This window comes from Chiloscyllium plagiosum, unplaced genomic scaffold, assembly GCF_037043375.1.
Source record: "Chiloscyllium plagiosum isolate Xiang-an unplaced genomic scaffold, Cpla_swu_hap1 HiC_scaffold_36, whole genome shotgun sequence".
In the NCBI taxonomy this organism is placed as follows: domain Eukaryota; kingdom Metazoa; phylum Chordata; class Chondrichthyes; order Orectolobiformes; family Hemiscylliidae; genus Chiloscyllium; species Chiloscyllium plagiosum.
In genome coordinates, this window is record NW_028270174.1 from 20,815,458 (window position 1) to 20,838,905 (window position 23,448).

At 43.2% G+C, this 23,448-nt stretch overlaps 1 protein-coding gene across 1 annotated transcript in view; it reads right to left on the reverse strand.

Moving 5' to 3' along the window:
- Positions 1 to 23,448, reverse strand: part of LOC122539414 (janus kinase and microtubule-interacting protein 1-like) — a 419,997-nt gene that overhangs the window by 25,215 nt on the left and 371,334 nt on the right. Inside the window, 1 exon segment of the mRNA XM_087980036.1 lies at positions 15,650 to 15,853. Within this exon segment, the coding sequence (XP_087836162.1) occupies positions 15,650 to 15,853 (204 nt within the window).

Genomic DNA, 23,448 nt, shown 5'->3' on the forward strand with positions numbered 1-23,448 from the left:
TAGTAATACAGGTTAGGAAGGTATCTATGTTCCGCTCTATGATTCCTTTAACATGAGGTTCTACATTAGTCCTGAGCATGCAATGCTTGTGTCGGCATGGTGGCACTTACACACGAAGGGAGGAATAAACATCAATCTAGTGTGTTTCATACAGCTTTAAACTGAACATCTATAGAGCCCAGAAGTTAATCAATTCTCAAAGGCAAATCTTTCAATATAAACTCCCCGAACATGCAACACCCACTACCCTACTACCTACGTATGACAAGGGCAGCAGATGCATGGGAATACCACTGTCTTCAAGATCTCCACTGTGTCAAACACCATGGAAATATATTGCCTTTATTGGTCCAGGTTAAATTCCTGGGACTTCCAACTATGAAAGGAACTTCACAGCAATGGACTACAGTGTTTCAAGTGGAACGCTCACCACCATATTGTCACAGAGTCATACAGCACGGAAACAGACTCTTCGCCCAACTCGGCCATGCCAACCAAGTTTCCCAAACTACACTAGCCCCACTTGCCAGCATTTGGCCACATCCCTCTAAACCTTTCCTATTCATGTACCTATCCAAATGTCATTTAAATATTGTAACTGTACCTGTGACTACCACTTCCTCTGGCAGATCATGCCACACACAAACTACCCTCAAGGTGAAAAGCTGCCCCTCATGTTCCTTTTTCCTCTCACCATAAAAATGTGCCCCCTTAGTTTTAAACTCCCCAACCTTAGGGAAAAGACCTTTGTTATTCACCTTATCTATGCCCCTCATGATTTTATAAACCTCTATAAGATTTTCCCTCAAACTCCCAGGCTCCAGTCAAAACGGTCCCAACCTATCCAGCCTCTTCTCATAACTGAAACCCTCCAGTCCTGGCAACAACCTGGTAAAAATTTCGAAACAGTCTTCCATTTAATAATCTCCATCCCATAGTGGGGAGACCAGAATTGTACACAGTACTCCAAAGGTGGCCTCACCAATGTCCTGCACAACATTGACTTTGTGAGCATTGCTTACATCCCAAGAATAATTTAAATTTGGCATGAATGGAATATGTGAATGAGGAGAGTATATACATATGAATTGATGAATTTGGATCAAGTGTCCCTTTCACCCATTTGAGGCTGCCCCACCACTTAATAGGATCATGGTTGATCTGACTCCCACTTCCTTCTCTACACACCTATCCCTTAAGTCCTTTACCCATCAAAGGCTATCTATCTCAATCTCAACATGGCACCTATTGTTAAAGGTCACTTGAGAATGTAACTTTAAGAAAGTTCTGGGATTTATATATGAAAGAACTGAAACCAACATGCCCATTCTAAAAGATGAGAGACTTAACAAACAATCCAGGTCTTTTTCAATATATAATTTGAGTTACATCACACTGTAAACTTTTGCTATCATTTTACTCCATACCCACCTGATGAAGAAGCAGCACTCCAAAAGCTAGTGCTTCTGAGTAAACCTGTTGGACTATAATCTAATGTTGTGTGATTTATAACTTTGTACACCCCAGTCCAACACCAGCACTTCCAAATCTTAAAAATAATCTTTCCTCTACTGCTGTCTTGGGAAGAAAATGCCACAAATCAAAGACTGTCAGAGAGAAAAAAATTCCTCCGCATAGTTATTGCCATGACAACAGATCAGAACCTCAAAGTACGATGGACTTTTTAACTTTTAATTCGAAAATGTGTTTTAAAAAAGACTGCAGATGTGAATTCTGTTTGGCAAAGTCCTGTGGGGGACCTTGTATAATCTCAGTGCAGCTTCAAACAGAGAGAGAGAGAGATACATTAACAGGGAGAGATAACAAGGGGCAGACTGCTTTTCCCCCTCAGCAGAAAATCACGTCTTTCAGGCATTTTTAAATGTTTTATCCTTTCAGGACCATACAAAAAGGGAGCAAAAAAACCTAATGCAACATCACGCCTGGGAGAAAGTATGGTTGTGGAAGATGATGTGCTAGAGAACTGAGCTATTAGTCTGGGTTTAAATCCTAGGTCTGCTGTGAAGTTTATCACCCACTGGTCACCTCTGCATTGTAAGTAAAAGGAATCTCTCACTCTGCATGCTAGGAGTCAACAAGCCAGCAAGCCAATTAAAAAGAATCAGAACAATAATGACTGTCTCGTTGTGAATGTTTCCAGCCAATCACTACCAAAAACAGCATATGACAAATGATATACTGGCCTTCATTACAAGAGATTTTGAGTTCAAACATGAGGATGTCTTACTACAACTACACAGGAGATTGATGAGACCATACCTGGGTGCAGTGATGATCATCCTACTGAAGAAAGGATACATAGAGGGAGTGCAGTTGATGTTCACAACGCTGGTAGGACTGTCCTTTGAGGAGACAATGATTTGACTGGACCTATACTCGAGTTTTAATGGATGAGAAGTGATCCAACCAAAATGATTAAAATCTAACAGGGCAGATGCAGAGAGGATGCTTTCCCTGGTTGGGGAGTCTAGAATAAGGGATTGCATTTTCAGCATCTGGTGCAAACCACTTCGGACTGAGAATAGGAAATATTTCTTCCCTGAAAGGGTAGTGAACCTATAGAATTTTCTATCACAGATGGCTGTGGAAATTAGGTCACTGAAACAAAAACAGAAATTGCTGGAAAAACTCAGCAAAACTCTGGTCTGGCAGCACCTGTGGAGACAAAGCAGCGATAACTTTTCAGGTCCAATGACTCTTCTTCAGAACCGAACAGTTCTGGTTGCTACCTGGAAACGTTAGCAACAGGAGGCTAGCTTCCTGCTATTTTACCAGCCACCCCTCCTTCAACCCCACCATCTGAGGGTCTGTAAAATTCAGCCAGTGGTTCAGGTCTGTGCCCTTTCCTGATATTTCAAAAAGGAACATTCGTGACATTCCTATAAGGAACTCAGTTTTCATGAACGATCTGAGATGTTATCTCTTGCTTCTTTTTTCACAGATTTCCCAGAGAATGAGCATTCCAAACATTTTCTGTTTTTAAACCATTTACATTGGTTTGCAAATCATAATTCACATTCAAAGTCAGCTTGACCTCAGGAAACTGTGTCTGGTGTCTACTAAGAGAAATCCGAACGAAGACCCTGTGCAAAACAGTATATCGCTTACTGGTGCAAGTGAAACCTGTGATAGGGTGCAGGGACAGACAATGTTGAGGAAGTGGGGAGGCTGCAAAAGGACTTGGTCAAGCTGGGGCAGTGGGAAAGAAATGGCAGATGGAATACAATGTGGGAAAGTGTGAGATCAAGCACTTTGGTAGGAAAAATAGAGACATAGACTATTTTCTAAATGGGGAAAGGCTTTGACAATCTGATGCACACAAGGACTAGTTCAAGAGTCTCCTGTGATTAACATGCAGATTCAGTTGGCAATGGAAGTCAAGTATTCATTTCAAGAGAGCTAGAATAAAAGAATAGAAGTGTCCTGCTGACGCTGTATAAGGCTATGGTCAGACAGCATTTGGAATATTGTGAGCAGGTTTTGGGCCCTACATCTAAGAAAGGATGTGCTGGCATTGAAAGGGCTCCAGAGGATGTTTCCAAGAATGATCCTGAGGATAAAGGGCTTGTCATATGAGGAATGGTTGAGGACTCTGGGTCTGTACGAGTTGGAAAGGATGAGATGGGACCTCATTGAAACTTACAGAATACTGAGAGGCCTGAATAGAGTGGAAATGGAGAAAACATTTCCATGAGTAGGAGAAACTAGGACCTGAGGGCATAGCCTCAGAGAGAACGGACAACCCTTTACAACTGAGAAAAGGAGGAATTTCTTCAGCCAGAGGGTGGTGAATCTATGCAACTCATTGCCGCAGAAGGCTGGGGAGGCCACATCATTGTCTTTAAGACAGATCGATAAGTTCTTGATTAGTAATCGGATCAAAGATTATGGGAAGGAGGCCAAGAGAATGGGGTTCAGAAACATATCAGCCATGATCGAATGGTGAAGCAAACACAATCGACCAAATGGCTTAATTCTGTTCCTATACCTTATGGTAGGTTATTAGTAGATAAGTAGCTGAGCAATATGTCCAGGGGCATTGATTTCTTGTTTTCAGTTGTGCATGAAATAAAACCGCTTAAGCAGGGTTTTGGAAAGATTTAACTTCCATCGTCAAAAGTCTGAATCTCTCCAATGCACGAGACCGTCACTGACAGGAGGAATAACAGGTAATCCTGAGCTGTTTGCATGCAAAATGCAATCTTTCACCAATCTGACAAAAGACAAATTGGTTAAGTAACAGGATGACTCTTTTTTAAATCAATTGTCATTTGGAGAGAAAAAGACATGAAAGCGAAGCAGTGAGAAAGCCCTAACAGGCTCAATCCTGATAAACCCTTTCAGATTGTGTTATCACCATTGTTAAAAAAAAGGTAGGAACAGGAGGTTTCATTGTATTAAATATGAGGCATGTAATAAGACTCACCAGCTAGTGGCAATATCAGCACTTTTTCAAAGCTGGCAGTCGCTAGACATGTTCTGTTAACAGTGGGTGGCATGGTGGTTAGCACTGCTGCCTCACAGTGCCAGAGACCCGGGTTCAATTACCACCTCAGGCAACTGTCTGTGTGGAGTTTGCACATTCTCCCCGTGTCTGCATGGGTTTATTCCGGTTTCCTCCCATAATCCAAAGATGTGCAAGTTAGGCCGTGCTAAATTGTCTGTAGTGTTAGGGGAATGGGTCTGGGTGGGTTGCTCTTCAGAGGGTTGGTGTGCACTTGTTGGGTCGAAGGGACTGTTTCCACACTGTAGTTAATCTTAAGTGCTGGAACCATTTTACCAGGACAGGTAGATGTTAATGATGAGCAGCTTTGAAGACAATAAAAGCCAGAGAATAAAATAAAATGGAGAAGCTTTTGATTTTTCAGCATCTTCAATTTTCTCTGCCAATCCCCGCTGTCTCCAGCTCATCATTGGCTTTTCCCTTTTCTGTTGTGTTGATTCCCTCCCCTTCCCCTGGTACTTGTAAATCAGGTTCATTTCCAACACTGTCCTGGTCAAATTAAAGGCCACAGCCCACAACGTGAGCCCTGAGCAGAATTTGGAGGCTGTTCCTCTCAGAAAGTAAAATCACAGAATCTCTCACACTCGAAAGGTGTGGTGCTGGAAAAGCACAGCAGGTCAGGCAGCAGGAGGATTTACGTTTTGTGCCTAAGTCCTTCATTAGGAATGGGGTAGGGGGGAAAGGGGGCTGACAGATAAATAGGAGGGTGTGGGTCGGGGCTGGAGGGGAAGGTAGCTGGGAAGGCAATCGATAGATACCGCTGGAGGTGATAGTGATAGGTCGGAGTGGAGGGTTTCCAACACAATCAGGCGTGGTCTCGGTTTTATATCTCATCTGAAAAAAAGTCAGCTCCATCAGTGGTGACACTCCTTTAGAACTGCACTAGTGCCAGCCTTGAATTGTAAGACATGAATCTGGAATCTATTGACTGAGGAGATGAGATTGCCACCAACTCACCCACAGTTGACATACACGCACTAAGTTGGACAGTTCTGCGACGAATGAAAAATCTCCATATTAACGGTATACATGTTGTTCCCTTTCAGTCACTGCGCTCAGGCTTAAATGGCCTGCACTCTTAAACAAGATAAGCTGAGCAATACAATATAAAATTATGATGAGTTATGTTGCTATTGATGCAACTGGTGGGAAAGAGCATTAGCCAATGCTCAAATAAATTGTGGAGGGGGTTGGCAAAGAAAGATTCACCCCTTTGTGGAGTTACATCCACCCATGGGGGCAAATAGAGGAAAGTTATCTCAATGAACAGAATGGGGGGAAATGGTGAGGGCCTGCTGTTCCAGCCTAGGGCCTGTTCTTTCCCATGCTTGCTGCTGACAGGTTGAGCATGCACGACAGGAAATCTGTGGGTGAAGCAGTAACAGGCAGTTCAGAAAGTAAATGATAGCAGGGAGGGAGTCGCAAGCTGTCTGCCCTTAGTCAAGACTGGGATTGGCGGTCAGCTGAAGGTGCAATTTGGGGGCCAACTTTGGCCAAGGACAGGTTTAGAGCCTTTTAGTAGATCCGGGAGACCCCATTGGCTAGGCCTAGGGTGTGGGCAACTGCCAAGGGTGTAGCGGTGGTGGCAGAATGGAAGGAGTTAGCTGAAAAGCAGGGTGAAGGAGGAGTGTGCAAGATGACTGCATATGGAGGAAGAGGCTGCAAGAGGGTTGTTAGGGAGATTAGATTGCAATGAAAAAAAGCAGGAAGCTGCAATGGAGTTACGACACAATGATAAAGTTGTTAGCAAAGGTATACTCAGCTAAGTGGAATCCCAGAAAACCTTAAATAACGGAGGTAATAAATTCCTTGCAAACGAATGTGGAATCCCTAGTTTAAGGGTGCATGAGTTCAGAGGTTACTAAACATGGAAGGCAAGTGGTGGATCCTACTGTAATGAAAATTATGTTAATTGTAAAATCGAGATCTGAGATGGCATAATAAAGTGTAGTAATTATCAAGAAAAATTGAGCTTTGTGCATACAGGATTGAAAAACATTAACTATAATCTCACCAGTCTGCTGAAAGTATGTTTAGTGTGATTGCTTTTTGTAGAACTATGTGTCAGTTGTTTTCAGTAAACCTTTGTTGATCACTTATACCTGTTGCCTTGTACCAATTCATTTCATCTCGGAAATTATCGTGTGTGTTTGTTTTTAGCTTTGATGGAAAATTAATTATTCTGTTTCTGTGAGAGTCCAAATAACCCATCCGTCGCCACAAATACAGAAGGTCTTGTGACTACAGCATCATCTAATAAAAGTGTTAGTGAGAATGAAAAGTATCCCACAAAAAAACCATCAAGTCAAAAATCCAGGACAACATTATTTCAATTACATTGCATAGCTAAGAATCTTAAAATCAACTTGTTATAATTAGCCCCCAGGAAAATGCCCCAAATTTACGATGTTTCCAGATACAATATCCAAATGGTTCGGCTCAGGGTGAGGAGGGATGAACAGCTCCCCTGTGTATTCACCTGCCACTTTGGATGGCAATAACAGGGTTAATTAGTTGATCACTTTCTCCCAGACAAAATGAAATTATGCTTTAAATGGAGTCAATTTAGGCATGCTTTCACAAGATAACAAAAGAGTGAGTTATTAGTTACTAATCGATAAAAGAAATAACAACATAACACGCAGGTTAGGAACATGATGTGAGCAGAATAAAAAATAAAAGTGAGAGAAAAGATCCATGACTCAGTTTCTAAGCTGTTCATGAAGAATAGAGGTAGAATGTTGTAGTCTTTACAACAGATGTGACCATTAGATTAGATTAGATTAGATTACAGTGTGGAAACAGGCCCTTCAGTCCAACAAGTCCACACCGACCCGCCGAAGCACAACCCACCCATACCCCTACATTTACCCCTTACCTAACACTACGGGCAATTTAGCATAGCCAATTCACCTAACCTGCACATCTTTGAACTGTGGGAGAAAACCAGAGCACCTGGAGGAAACCCACGCAGACACGGGGAGAACGTGCAAACTCCAGTCAGTCGCCTGAGGCGGGAATTGAACCCGGGTCTCTGGCGCTGTGAGGCAGCAGTGCTAGCCACTGTGCCACCATGCCGCCCACATTAGTGTTGCTGTTGGTAGTTGAACAGTTGATTTTAAGATTCTTGGCTTTGTAATTTAATTAAAATAATGTTGTCCTGGGTTCTTTTGACACAGATGTAGAGATTGTCTTTTCTCCCTTTATTTACCTATAATGGAGAGGTGTTCAGTGGCTTTTCTCAAAACTATGACCTTTACAGTATACTAGTCCATACACAGATATCAGGCCATTAACACATGCAGAGTAGGGTTGAAGCCCCCATCTTTTGTACAGAGGAGCCTCGATTGTCCGAATATCAATTATCCGAATTTCGGATTATCTGAAGAAGAACTCAAGGTCCCGATAGAAACATTACATCAAAGAGGTCTTTCAACACTGATCGCGACTTTTGTTTACAATGATTAAGAATGAACTCGGCTTACTGAAATGCTGCCGAAAAAAGAGTTAACATCGATAGGAGCCCATGCACCGACTCCAAATGAGTGACCACCCGCTCTCTCTCTCTCTCTCCCCACACTTTCCCTGGAGTTCTACAGAGTGGAGTATCCTAAACCCCCCTTCCCCAGATAATCTCTCCAGAATTGTCCTGTACAGGGCAAAGGTGGAACCTGTCAAAAAGTTGCATTAAAAGTTTGTGTGTGGCTGCATGCGTGCGTGCTATTTTGAGACTCACCCCACAAAGGCAGCAGCAGTCTTGCTGTTGGTGTCCAGTCCGACAGCCCCGAAGTGGGGGGGGGGGGGGGCGGGGAGGGAGGTTGGGGGTGTGAATGGGGGCTGTGGGGTTGGACAGGGGGCGGACAGGGGGCGGTGTTGGATGGGGTTGGGGGGCGTGGGTGCAGACAGTGGGGTAAATGTTGGGCAGAGTTGGGGGAGGTGGATCCAGATGGGAGTTCGCGCGCGGTGTGCTGCTGCCTAGTCTCCTGAATGGGCAGCGGACTTAGCAAGTGCTCACTGCGTCAATTCCATTGAACTGATGGGTTGGGGGAGGGTGAGAGACTTCAGCAATGCTGCAGGTCCCTTACACACAAGCATGTGTCTGCTCAGAAACAAAGCCTGAGACAGAGAGGGAGAATGGCAGGCAGAGCAAGGAAAAACAAAAACTTCACAAAACTCTGAGCCCCAGAGGCGAGGTATTGAATCAATTAACTGAATAATAATTATCGAACGAAATAGTGCCTGCCCATCTCGTTCGGATAATCGAAGTTTCTCTGTACATCCTGGAAGTGTAAAACACAAGCTTATATACAACAGATGGCTCTCTGCTTGACAGCGTGTTGGATTGTCAGCTTCTCATTATCTCTCCCACCTTAGTCTTTCCACTTGAAGTTTCTATACAGTTGAACTCTATACAGGTATGAGATGCTAGAATTTCTCTGCTGACAGCCATAGAATTCACATCCACGGGGATCTTTTGGCTGTATGTCTGTGCTTTTCTAAAACAAAATACATTGCAATGAAATGTATTTCATCTGAGGCTATGACCTGTGCTCATGACCCTGCAAGAGTCAAAAAGTAGCCCTTGAGAAATTTCAAGAGGCGTGATTTGGAAATAAAGATATATTTTGACCTTGGGCAGTGAAGATCCATACATTTGACCATTTATATGAGGACATGGAAATGATTTGTGACACTGCATTCCTGTCATTTTGGCATGATTTTAGATATTGATCACAACAATCAGCTTCCACAACCTGTATAAAGTTTGTCTGGGGTGGGGCTGAGGAGGGTAGGTGTTTAACAGCTCAGCATGAATTGAGTTCCCTTGTTTCACGAATGCCTCCATGCAATGCACAGTCAGAACACCTTTGGGCCCACTGCCTCCCATGCTATGCTATTTGTCCAGTAGCTCCATATCAAAATCACTTGGAGAAGACTTTCACATTATTGTAAATTAATGTAACTCCCCTGTAAAAGTTGGAGTGTGGCTTTACTAAGTGTGGGTTTGCTACAATTCATTTGAGTCTTTCTCTGCTCAGCCATGTAGCCACTCAATGTGAATTCTGAATTGTTTTTGTCTCTCCCATAAGGCGAAACATAGTATCGAACCGATCAAGTTCCCTGTGGATCTTACATGTTTCAATTAGATCACCTCTTATTCTTCTAAATTTAATGGATACAGGCCCAAATTGTCCAACATTTCCTCATAAGATAATACTCCTCATCCCAGGTGTCAGTTGATTGAACCTTCTTTGAATTTCTTCTAATGTATTTTCAGAAGTAAGGAGACCAATGCAAGTCTGGATTAAACCGCATTGCAGCCCCTCTGCCTATGTTTGGGCCTTGTCCAGTTTCATGGCCATTGTCTCTGACACACGTGCCCAACCATACTCTAGATGGGTCTCACCAACTCTCTATACAACTGTAGCAAAACAGTCCTACTTTTATATCTTATCCACCTTCAATAAATGACCACATTATGTTTATATTACTGTTCACTTGTTGTACCTTTTAAGTTCCATGTACCAAACTACCCAGATCCCTCTGTAGCTCAGAGTCCTTGCAATCTCTCTCCATGTAAACAATATGTTGCTTTTCTATTTTACCTGCCAAAATGGATAAGTACGTGTTTTCCTCCATTATACTCAAATTATTTTACCCATTCACCTAACCGCACTATATTTCTTTTCAGAATTCTTATCTTTCCTACCTATCCTTGTTTACTCATCAAATTTACCAATTGTACATTCGATCCCATCATCCAAGTAATTGATTCAATTCAAAATAGTTGAGGTCCCAACAACCAATTCCTGTGGCACTCCTCTCGTCATATCTTGCTAAACTATTTATGTGCCTAGCTGGAAATGTGTTGCTGGAAAAGCGCAGCAGGTCAGGCAGCATCCAGGGAACAGGAGAATCGACGTTTCGGGCATAAGCCCTTCTTCAGGAATATTTATGTGCCTAAAATAACTGCACATCTCGTCACCAAGTCACCCTTTATTTACATGTGCACAGTTCATGGACTCTGACCAGCCAGTTCAGAGCCAGTCCCTATACTGAGGAGACCTTCTGAATCTCCTGTTTGTATCTGTCAGCGAGGGCTCCCTGTTTGGCCCAGGTTAACAACACAATCAAGGATCTCACCATCAATGAGATTGACCTGGCCATGGTTCCAATCAGGTCAGGCAGTATCCAGGGAACAGGATGTCTCCTGTTCCCTGGATGCTGCCTGACCTGCTGCGCTTTTCCAGCAACACATTTCCAGCTCTGATCTCCAGCATCTGCAGACCTCACTTTCTCCTCATGGTTCCAATCACTACAGTGCCACTTCTACCATGAGTTAGTAGCCCCTGTGGCATTTTCTGCTTTCTGGAAATCTAATTATATTACATTCACAAATGTCCCTTTGTTCATGCTGTTCATTACTTAATAAAATAGAATCACGACAAAGTGGAAACAGGTCCTTTAGCCCAAAAAGTCCATACAAACCCTCCAAAGAGTAATCCACCCAGACCTATTCCCCTACCTTATGTTTACCCCTGACTAATGCACTTAACCTACATATCCCTGAACACTACAGGCAATTTAGCATGGCCAACTCACTTAACCTGCACATCTTTAGATTGTGGGAGGAAACTGGAGCTCCCAGAGGAAACCCACACAGACACGGTGAGAATGTGCAAACTCCACAAAGACAGTCACCCAAAGCTGGAATTGAACCCAGATCCCTGGCAGTGTGAGGCAGCAGTGCTAACTACTGAGCCACCATACCGCCCTAAGCAGAAGCAGAGAACAGAGCACCATTTCAAACATGATTTCTCCTTTATAAAACCATGTTGGCACTGCCTGATTATTTGAGATTTTCTATGTGATTGAATCTTTAACCTCTTCTATAACAGCTTCCAGCATTTTGTCGTGGCAGTTGTTAAACTACCTGCTCGGTAATTTTCTGCTTTCTGTCTCTTTCATTTCTTGAATAGAGGAGTCACATTTACAATTTTCCAGTCTGAATGGACTTGTCCAGAATTTGGAGAATGTTGGAAAATTCAAACCATTGCACCTTGCACCTCAGCAGCCACTTCTTTTTCAACTGCAGGTGGTTATCCATGAAGACCTGAGGTCTTCTCAGCTCCACGGGTCTGGGTTAAACCACACTGGGGTCCCTCTGGCTATGTTTAGGTCCTATCTAATTGCTTGGCCATTATCTCTGACAAACATGCCCAACCAGTCAGCCTCTGGCCATCACAAGCATGCTGACTTATCAAACAGTATTAGTAGCCTGGATACTTCATAAAACCTTGTAGAATACACGAAATCATTCTCATCAATACATGAACAATGCTAGAGGTTTAATCGACAATGAAAAAGGATTAACCCCCCAGTTTCTCAACTTTTTATGAATCAAACTCCACCCTGATTAGCGCAGGGATAGTAACAGATTCCAGTCTGTTGTGGATACCTGTCCAGGGTTCAGTTGGATTAGCCACTCCTGAAACCGATCAGAATGTTTTAGCTTTTAAGTTGACTCTCAGTACACTCAGTTGACTTTTAACATAGAACAATGTGTGATTGTACATTCTGTACAACTAAACAGATACTCGTCTCCGTCGCTTGTGCTACAATTTCTCCAACCTTGAAATAAGTTATTAGGTGAGGTGAAATTCGGTTTAAAGAGAAAGCGACCTTCTTTCAACATAAAGAACAATGCACGTAGCAACAGATGTGATCAAAATCACTTTGCTCAATTAATACAATTTATGTTCACCTACTGATAACATAGAACAAACAATAATAAGCTCCATGTAGACGGGTTATTCTATTTAACTTACTTACACTGTGTACCCTACCCAATGGCAAAAGTGAGGACTTCAAATGCTGGAGAGCAAAGTTTACATTAAAGTGGTGCTGGAACGGCACAGCAAGTCAGGCAGCATCCGAGGAGCAGGAAAATTGACATTTTGGGAAAAAGCCCCTCAAGGCTTTTGCCAGAAATGTCGATCTTCCTGCTCCTTGGATGCTGCCTGACTTGCTGGGCTTTTCTAGCACCACTCTAATCTTGACCCTACCCAATGGTGCAGGTTATAACTCCCTATCCACTTGTCATGCATAGCCTTTTGCTGTTTGAAAGTTTCCCATTTCCAAAGGTCCTGCAAACCTTATTTGATGCTTGTGCTCTGTTCATAAATTCCTGACCACAGTATCAACTGTTCCTTTAGCACATTTGAAACATTACTCAAAGTCTTCCCATAGAGGGTTACAGAATAAGTTAGTTCTGGTAAAAAAGAAAGATAAGAGTTTCCTCGGCTCTATAAACAGAGGGAGTTCTAATAGGTTACTGTAACATCAATTTGCATTTATACAGAACTTTTAATGCCATAAATGATTCCAAGAACTTTACAGGAGTGTGAAGGAAAAATTCACATTGAAGCCACAGGGTCAAAGAGGGAAGTCTTAAGGAGCATCTCAAAGGAGGAAAGAAAGATAGATTAACAGAGGTTTAAGGCAGGAAACTGAGAGCTGAGGGTTAGACAGCTGAGTGGAAAGCAAGCAGATTTCAATCTGAAACTCCTGTTCAGTGGGAAAATTGAACCTTTTGTTCTGCTCAACAGAGATTCATGGATATGGAGATCTACTGGGTCAGGTTTCTGGAGAAGTCCTGTTTGTTATGGGTATGTGATTGAAAGGTTCAGTCTGTCACCTGCCCTTCTCCCCACCGCATCTCCACTGCATCTCCTCCACTTCCCGCTCCTCCGCCCTTGAGCCCCGCCCCTCCAATCGCCACCAGGACAGAACCCCACTGGTCCTCACCTACCACCCCACTAACCTCCATATACATCGTATCATCCGTCGTCATTTCCGCCACCTCCAAACGGACCCCACCACCAGGGATATATTTCCCTCCCCTCCCCTATCAGTGTTCCGAAAAGACCATTCCTTCCGTGACTCCCTCGTCAGGTCCACACCCCCCACCAACCCAACCTCCACTCCCGGCACCTTCCCCTGCAACCGCAAGAAATGCAAAACTTGTGCCCACACCTCCCCCCTTACTTCCCTCTAAGGCCCCAAGGGATCCTTCCATATCCACCACAAATTCACCTGCACCTCCACACACATCATTTATTGCATCCGCTGCACCCGATGTGGCCTCCTCTATATTGGGGAGACAGGCCGCCTACTTGCAGAACGTTTCAGAGAACACCTCTGGGACACCCGGACCAACCAACCCAACCACCCCGTGGCTCAACACTTCAACTCCCCCTCCCACTTGACCAAGGACATGCAGGTCCTTGGACTCCTCCATCGCCAGACCATAGCAACATGACGGTTGGAGGAAGAGCGCCTCATCTTCCGCCTAGGAACCCTCCAACCACAAGGGATGAACTCAGATTTCTCCAGTTTCCTCATTTCCCCTCTCCCCACCTTGTCTCAGTCAAATCCCTCGAACTCAGCACCGCCTTCCTAACCTGCAATCTTCTTCCTGACCTCTCCGCCCCCACCCCCACTCCGGCCTATCACCCTCACCTTGACCGCCTTCCACCTATCGCATTTCCATCGCCCCTCCCCCAAGTCCCTCCTCCCTACCGTTTACCTTAGCCTGCTGGACACATTTTCCTCATTCCTGAAGAAGGGCTTATGCCCGAAACGCGATTCTCCTGCTCCTTGGATGCTGCCTGACCTGCTGCGCTTTTCCAGCAACACATTTTCTGCTCTTCTCCCCACCCCCATTACTCCCTTTTAAAAGCAGACAGCCTTCTCAAGGCTCTTTAAACAGATGAAGTACTGAAATAACCACGACTTATCAAGTGTTTTGCTCAGATTTTCACAAAACAATAAAGTTAATTACTGCTTTGTCCCTGTAAAGGGCAAAGTCTAGTACTTAATTCTGTCAGGAACTGTTTTTTCCTCAAGGGGGACCTTAATCAGATGGACCGAGAAGTGGCAGATGGAGGTTAGATAAATGTGAGGTGCTGCATTTTGGAAAGGCAAATCACAGCTGGACTTATACACTGAATAGTAAGATCCTAGGGAGTGTTGTTGAACAAAGAGACCTTGGAGTGCAGGTTCATTGTTCTTTGAAAATGGAGTCTCAGGTAGCTAGGATAGTGAAGAAGGTGTTGGTATGCTGTCCTTTATTGGTCAGACTATTCAGCAGAGTTGGGAGGTCACGTTGCAGCTGTACAGGACATTGGTTAGGCCACTTGTATTGTGTGCAATTCTGGTCTCCTTCCTATCAGAATGATGTTGTGAATCTTGAAAGGGATCAGAAAAGATTACAAGGATATTGCCGGGGTTGGAGGATCTGAACTATAGGGAGAGGCGGAATAGGCTGGGGCTGCTTTCCCTGTAAAATCGGAGGCTGAGGGGTGACTATATAGAGGGTTATAAAATCATGAGGGGCACAGATTGGATAAATAAACAAGGTATTTTCCCCAGGATGGGGGAGTCCAGAACTAGAGGGCATAGGTTTATGGTGATAAGGAGAAGATATAAAAGAGACCTAAGGGGCATGTGTGGAATGAGCTGCCGGAAGAAGTGGTGAAGGCTAGTACAATTACATCATTTAAAAGGCATCTGGATGGGTATATGAATTGAAAGGGTTTAGAGGGATATTGGTCAAGTGCTGGCAAATGGGACTAGATTAGGTTAGGATATCTGGTCGGCATGGATGATTTTGACCAAAGGGTCTGTTTCCGTGCAGTATATTTCTAAGTCTCTATGACTGCAAGTAGCACGTTTGCAATAATAAAGCCCTAGAATGAGAAGATATGTACACTTGATAGAAAATGATTTAACTGCCCTCATTTGCTCTGAAAAACCACATCAGAACAAGTGAGGACTGCAGATGCTGGAGATCTGAGTTGAGAGTGTGGTGCTGGAAAAGCACAGCAGGTCAGGCAGAATCCGAGGAGTAGGAGAATCGATGTTTCAGGCATAAGCCCTTCATCAGGAATCAGAATTCTCCTGCTCCTTGGATGCTGCCTGACCATCAAAACAACTTGATTGTTAAAGCAGGCAATCATTCCAATTTTATCTTAATGCTCGCAAAATACTCAACTCAAAGAGAAAATGTGGCATTTTGAGTGGAATTGGAGACCACTCATGCCCAATGGCTGCGATTGGTACCTGATGAGCATGTTGCAATAGTTCCAAGCGTTCCTGTAAGATCTGACCATCATACTCCCGGCTCTGCCTCAGGACCTGGCGTCGCCACTTCTCCACCGCCAATTTCAACTCTTCCTTTTGTACTTCGGTCAGAGATTCACTCACTCTGTTTCCAGGGCACTGCTGCAGAGTGTTGTACAGGGTGGCTTCCAGCTCCTGGATTTGCTGCAAGGGAGAATAGACAGGTTACACAAAAGCTGCAAACTCAGTGAAACCAAACACCATCCACAGGATGGAAAGCTGCTTAATGTGATCGCACAGAACTATTAACTGGCGTAATGACTAGAGTTCACCCAACATTCCAGCAAGTGCTGAGGTGGCAATTGACACCCTGTACAATGTTCTCTCTCACCACTGCTCTGAACAATGAGGTTTACTTTCAGAAGGGTCATTATACACAAATGCTCCCTGCACTGCCACCCCATTGTTTGAAAGTTTACTGTGCACTTTTGTTGCCATTAGCAACTGGTGAACATATCAAACAATGGTTCAGACTTCACTTTGTGGGCAACATATCCAGTTTCATTAGGAGAGGGCAGAGCCAAAAAGGCAACATTCCACTGAGCATGAGCACTACATTTGATCTGATCAACACACTCATTTGGAATTACTGTCGATTGAGATCCACAGTCTTGATAGTTCTGAATGGTCACTGTGTTTCCACCTGCATTGCTGTACTAACTCAAAGGGAGTGACTGCAAAAATGGTTTCACAGCTTTAACCATTCCAAGTGTCTGACAATCAATAGTAGTCCCATAAACAATACACTATCTGCACTATCATGGAATCATAGAGCAGAAGCTCTTCAGCCCATTATATCTCTACCACATAATATACAATTACCTACACTAGAGTCATACAGCATGGAAACAGACCCTCCAGTGCAAACAGTCCATGCCAATCATGTTCCCAAACTAAACCTGTCCCACTTGCTTGCATTTGGCCAACATCCCTTCAAACCTTTCCTATTCATGTACTTATCCAAATGCTGTTTAAATACTGTGACTGTATCTGCATCCACTACTTTCTTGGGCAGTTCATTTCATTCCACACACAAACCACTTTCTGAGTAAAAACATTGTCCCATGTGTCTTTAAACTTTTGCCTCTCACCTTAAAAATAAATCCCTTAGTTTTGAACTTGCCCCACCCTCGAGAAAAGACCCTGGCTATTCACCTTACCCATGCTCCTCATCATTTTGTTAACTTGTAGAAGGTCACCCCTCAACCTCCTACGCTCTAGGGAGAAAGATTAGATTAGATTCCCTACAGTGTAGAAACAGACCCTTCGGCTCAAAAAGTCCACACCGACCCTCCGAAGAGCAACCCACCCAGACCCATTCCCCTAGATTTACCTCTGACTAATGCACCTAACACTACAGACAATTTAGCATGGCCAATTCACCCAGCCAGCACAACTTTGATCTGTGGGAGGAAACCGGAGCACCCAGAGGAAACCCACACAGACACGGGGAAAGTGTGCAAACTCCACACAGACAGTTGCCCGAGGTAGGAATTGAACTCGGGTCCCTGGCACTGTGAGGCAGCAGGGCTAACCACTGAGCCACCGTGCTGCCCCAATGAATGCGCATGAGCGTCCCTGGGGGAGCTTGAACCACCATCCTTTCGGTTAACAACCAACCACGCTAACCAATTGCACCACCTAGCCTTTCCTTTTACTCACACCCTTCATTCCTGGCGACACCTTGTTAGATCTTTTGTCAACCCTCTCCAATTTAATAATATCCTTCCGATAGCTGGATTCCCAGAACTGAACACAGCATTCCAGGAGAGGCCTCACTAATGTCCTATACAACATGATGCCCCAACTCCTATACTCGAAGGAGTCAGCTATGAAGACAAGTGTGCTAAAAGCCTTCTTAACCAACCTGCCTACCTAGAATGCATATTTCAAAGAATTATGTACTTGAATCCGTAGGTCTCTGTTCTACAACACGACCCAGGGCCCCACCATTATTGCACTAGTCCTGCCATTTTCTGTATTACCAAAACGCAATAACTCGTATTTATCCAAATTAAACTCCATCTGCCACTCCTCAGCCCATTGATTCAATTGATCAAGGTCTCTTTACAATCTCAAAAAACCTTCTTGCCTGTCCACAATACCACCAATCTTGGTATCATCCATAAATTTACTAACTATGCCTTACATTCACATCCAAATCGTAAATATAAATGACAAACAAAAGTGGACCCAGCACTGATCCCTGAGGAATACCACTGGTCACAGGCCTCCAGTTGAAAACAACCACTCCACATCACCCTGTCTCCTACTGTCAAGTCAATTTTGTATACAATCAGCAAGCTCACCCTGAATCCCATGTGATCTAACTTTACTAATTAGTCTACCATGTGGAACCTTGTCAAAGGCTTTACTAAAGTCCAAGTAAACAATGTTTACCGCTCTGCCCTCATCCATCTTTTTGGTTACTTCCTCAAAAAAACTCACTCAAGTTAGTGAGACACAATTTCCCTCACACAAAACCATGCTGACTATCCCTAATCAGTCCTTCCCACTCCAAATGCATACAAATCCTACCTTTCAGAATCACTTCCAACAACTATTGAGCCCCACACTCGAGGGTCATCTAACTATTTAGCGTGAATGAGTCTCATTCATTACCAGAAATATGCTACACATGACTGGACAGAACAGGTGCCAGGCCACCGATGCATTTTTCCCTCTGTTTTCTTAATTAAGGTTTCATCCTAGAACACCTTTGGATACAATCCTCCACACAGTGTGTATGTGTGTGTGTGTGTGTGTGAGTGAGAGAGAGAGAGAGAGAGAGAGAGAGAGAGAGGCTGCTGGGGGCAAAGTAAATCTAAGAGAAAGTAGAATTGCTTGTAACAAAAGGTATATGTCAGATATATGTGAGACAATCAGGCTAATGGGGGAGTCTCAAAATGTCAACACTCCGGCTCCTCGGATGCTGCCTGACCGGCTGTACTTTTCCAGCACCACTATTTTGACTCTGATGTGGGAGTGGGCAGTGCAATTAATTGATAATGCAGTGGGATAATTATCAGGGTGGTGAGGAAGACAGTGCAAAATGCAAAAGATAGGAGTAGAGCACAGCACTGAGGGAAGAGTAAGTGGAAAAGGCTGTCACCGATTTCCCATTCAATCCCTCAACCCTCTGACCTTGTGCCCTCCATATGCCACTCTTTTTCATCCATTATTTCTATGATTTGCTTTCTGTTTCTTTACATGAATGTTTCCTTAACTTGTGATATCTTTTGGGTTTTGTTTTTATTTATATATCAGGCTTAGCCTGATTGCTATCTCATATTTTTCCAGCATATATCTCTCTTTACAAGCAAGTCTATTTCCCCTTGGATTTATTTCTGCCTCAGCAGTCAGTATCTCTCTCCCTCTCACACATGTACATTTTTTGCATTCTTTCTTGCTTCCTGTCACTCCTCCATTCACATATTCTTCCGCTTATTTATTGATGGTAAAGGTTAGTTATTTGCATCCTTTCAAGCAGCCACCTTCATCGCCTTCACCACAAAGGGATTTGTGGAAACTCACCACCTTCTTGTTCATTGTACAAGATCTTCAAGGTTGTGTTGCCAACACTGACTGGATGCATTCCTTCAGATTTTCATCAGAAGCTTAATCAAGAAGGCGAATAGAATGCTGGCCTTTATGTGTGGAGGAATAAAGTATAATGACATTGTGCCACAGCTGTACAAAACTTCGGTTAGATCCCACTTGGAGTACTGTGAGCAGACCTTAGGGAGGATATATTGACGGTGGGGGAGTACAACATAGGTTGTCAAGAATGATACTGGACATCAGGGGTTAAGCTATGAGGAGAAATTACACAAATTGTGCTTGTTTTCTCAAAACTTTAGAAGGTGAAGGGTTGATCTGATTGAAGTCTTCAAGATATTAATGGGAAAAGACAAGGTAGACAAAGATGTACCATTTCCGCTGGTTGGAGATTCTAGAATTAGGGGTGTAAGTTTAGAAATTAGGGCCATACTGATCAGGAGAGATGTTAGGAAACACTTCTCCACACGAAGGATGGTACATGTTTGGAATTTCTTCCACAAATGACAATGGATCAGTTGGTAATTTAAATCTGAAACAAATACTTTTTCTTAAGCGAAAATATTAAGGGATCTGGGCCAAAGGCAGGTATACGGGGTTAGGCTACATGTCAAATGGTGGAACAATTTGAGGAGCTGAATGACCTACTCCTGTTCCTCTGACATGTCCTCTTGCCTCTCAATTTCTCTTCATGACTAATTCCTGTGATTGGCCATCCAAGACACGCAGTGTCATAGCAGCCTGCCTTCCCACTTTAACTGGGAACTGATGTTTGGCTAATTCAAGACTCTCCCATTTGTGATAGAGATAAGGATGATTTTTCTTCTCCCTCAGAGACTTGAGTGCGTTGGGAACTCTTTACCCCAGAAAATGGCTGAAGCAAGGTCATTAGATATTTTTGAGGCAGAGGTCGATTTCTGGCAACCCCAGGTCCATGTCTGAGGATTTCTGACCTTATTTCAGGGAGACATTAGTAGGTGCAAGATTAGCCTTCCAGAATTAACCTCTCCTCTTGGCTTCCAAACAAAGTTTAGGATTAAATTGAATTGAATTGACTTTATTGTCGTGTATACTCACAGTGAAAACTTTGCAAGTCACCACTTACAGCACCATCTGAGGTACAAAGGTACCTAAATACAGATTCTTGAATATAAATTCTTAGAGAAAACAAAATCACTCTACAAGCAGACATGGGCAGCACGGTGACTCAGTGGTTAGCACTGCAGCCTCACAGCGCCAGGGACCCAGTTTGATTCCAGCCTCAGGTGACCATGTGGAGTTTGCACATTCTCTCCGTGTCTGCATGGGTTTATTCTGGGTGATCCGTTTTCCTCCCACAATCCAAAGATGTGCAGGTCAGGTAAATTGGCCATGCTAAATTGCCCCATAGTGTTAGGTGCATTAGTCAGAGGGAAATGGGTCTGGGTGGGTTACTCTTCAGAGGTTCAGCGTGGACTTGTTGGGCCAAATGGCCTGTTTCCACACTGTAGGGAAACTAATGATCCTGGGATGGGCTTGTGTGGCTAATCATACATTTTTTAAAATTAGGTATAATATTGCTTAGGGAATTGGGTTGTGGAACCCATCCAGTAGTTACTCAGGTTTCCATATCTGGAATATCCTCCCTACACCTCTTCACCTTACTTCCCTTCTGTGACCAAGGATTTGATAGTCTGACCTAATTTCCTTACATGGCTTAACTTCAAAGTTTGTGCGAAGATTTGTAGCTCGGGTGCTCGTTGTTGTGGTTCTGTTCACCGAGCTGGAAGTTTTTGTTGCAAACGTTTCGTCCCCTGGCTAGGCAACATCATCAGTGTTTGGGAGCCTCCTGCGAAGCGCTTCTTTGATGTTTCCTCCGGTGTTTATAGTGGTATAACCGGTGCCACGTTTTGTTTTATAATAATCCTGTGAACTGTCTTATAACATTTCATGAATTTAAAAGTGCTATATAAATACAATCGAAAATGTTCTGCAGTTGATTGTTAGAAGTTGTTTTATAAATCACAAAGTAAATCATAAATTTGAAATGAAATGCCTAATGCAAAACAGTGTGAGCACCACACAGTTAGGAACAGGAGTAGATGTTACGGCCCCTCGAGCAACCACCATTCAATAAGATTGTGGTTGACCTTCTAATTCCACTCCACCTTCCTCTCCTTCACACCACATATCACTCAAACCCCTCAAAGTGCAGAAATCAAGTCTTAGCCTTAAACAGACTCAAAGACTAGGTATCCACAGATCCCAAAGAAAAAGAATTCTAAAGGTCTCTAAGTAAGTAGATCTCTCCTCATCTCAGCTGAAAATAGCCACGCCATATTCTGCATGCTCCCACAGTTGACAGTCTCCTACCAGGAAACAACCTCTCAACATTTATGACATCAAGTTTTCTCAGAATGTTAGATCTTTGAATGATATTCTTACTTATTCTTTCAAAGATCAGAGAGAATAGGAGAATTCCATTCAGTGTCTCATTGTAGAACAACTCTCTCATCATTGGAAATAACCAAATGACCCTTTGTTACACATGCACTAAGGCAATAAAGAGAAAGATACTTTTGCTGATACCAAGGACCATACACTTTAGCAGTGAAATCTCTCATATGATAATTCAAATTGACAAATACCAATTGATTATACAATTCAAAGGATGGAGTAAATGTCTTAAGGAAATAAAGTACTAAACAATATTGAACATTTCTTTCAATTTTAATAATTGGTTTAACATTGTGCACATGAATAAAGAGTAATTATTATTATTATGATGTCCTCAAATGTAGGGTAAGAATAAACACCCTGATTAGTAGCAACAAATAATTGATTTAAAAATCCTCCAGAATCTGTTCAACAAAGAATATTCAAATATAATGCTATCAACACGTTTAATCCCATTATCAACTGTGCAGTCGGCAACATGCTAGTACTGTACATATCACTGAGAAAAGAACTGAAAATTTTAAAATGAAGGCAAAATGGACAGGGACTGTTCAAGCCACAGCATCTCCAGTGGTGGGGGTCCTGCGTTGCATGTTTAAGATTCAAGTTATTTCAATATGAGTACCCAGTAGGGCAGTTCCTGACAAGGGAAGATGTTACAGTTTGGCTGATAACACTCTACTCTTAGAAATCCAATAGGTCAACCCTTATCAAGCAGGATGCCTGGTTTTACTCTATAATCCAAATTGAAAAAAAAACAGGTCAGAGCGGTACATGCCTCAGCGCAAATGTTGCGAGGTCTGCAACTTTAGTTTCACTATATTTCAATACGAGTATGCCAAATAACACATGAAACAAATGGGTTATGTCAAGGAGAGAAGTTGTGACAACACAGCACAGCAACAGGCATTACAGGTTCAGTACTGAGAGAGTGCTATATTGTCCTCCAGATCATTCCTGATGAAGGGCTTTTGCCCAGAATGTTGATTCTCCTGCTCCTCGGATGCTGCCTGACCTGCTGTGCTTTTCCAGTACCACATTCTCGTCTCTAATCTCCAGCATCTGCAGTCCTCACTTTCACCTATCCTCCAGGTAAGCCATTACATTGAGACTCATCCTGTTAGTTCAGTTAGGCCGGACAATCTTAATAATTTTACATGTCCTGCAAAGACTTCTTTCAGCATCCTGGCCAATATTTCTGTTTTATTAAGTACCCTCTATGAAGAAATAAATGCTTGCATTTTCCTCATGGCGGCTGGTGTCCAGAAATATGACTGCAAGGATTTTTGAGATAATAGTCACTGCACTTCTAAGCAATACATCAAACAAGTTTAGAACTGACAGGAATATATGAACATATGTTTTAGGATCAGGTAGCTCACTCAGCCCCCTAAGCCTGCTCTGTCTTCAACAAGGTGATGGTTGGTCTGATTACTCCACATTTCTGCCTATGGTCAGTAACTTATTGTCCCCATGCTGATCAAGCATTTATCTACCTCTATATCTTTATAACTTTCTTTATTTTTCCCATGAGAAAAGGATGTTTTAAAAACCGGGACTATGGAAGGAGTGGCTGTATGTTTAAAAACTGGTTACTGGAACTCAATGTGAGTCATGTTAACCCCATTGCTTCGCAAGGGCCAGGGTGGAGACAGAACACAACACAGCACTGGGGTCTGTGTGTAGACTGAGATTTGTCCAGCAACAGTTAGCTGATCAGTTTATGCAACTGTGACCAGTTGCAC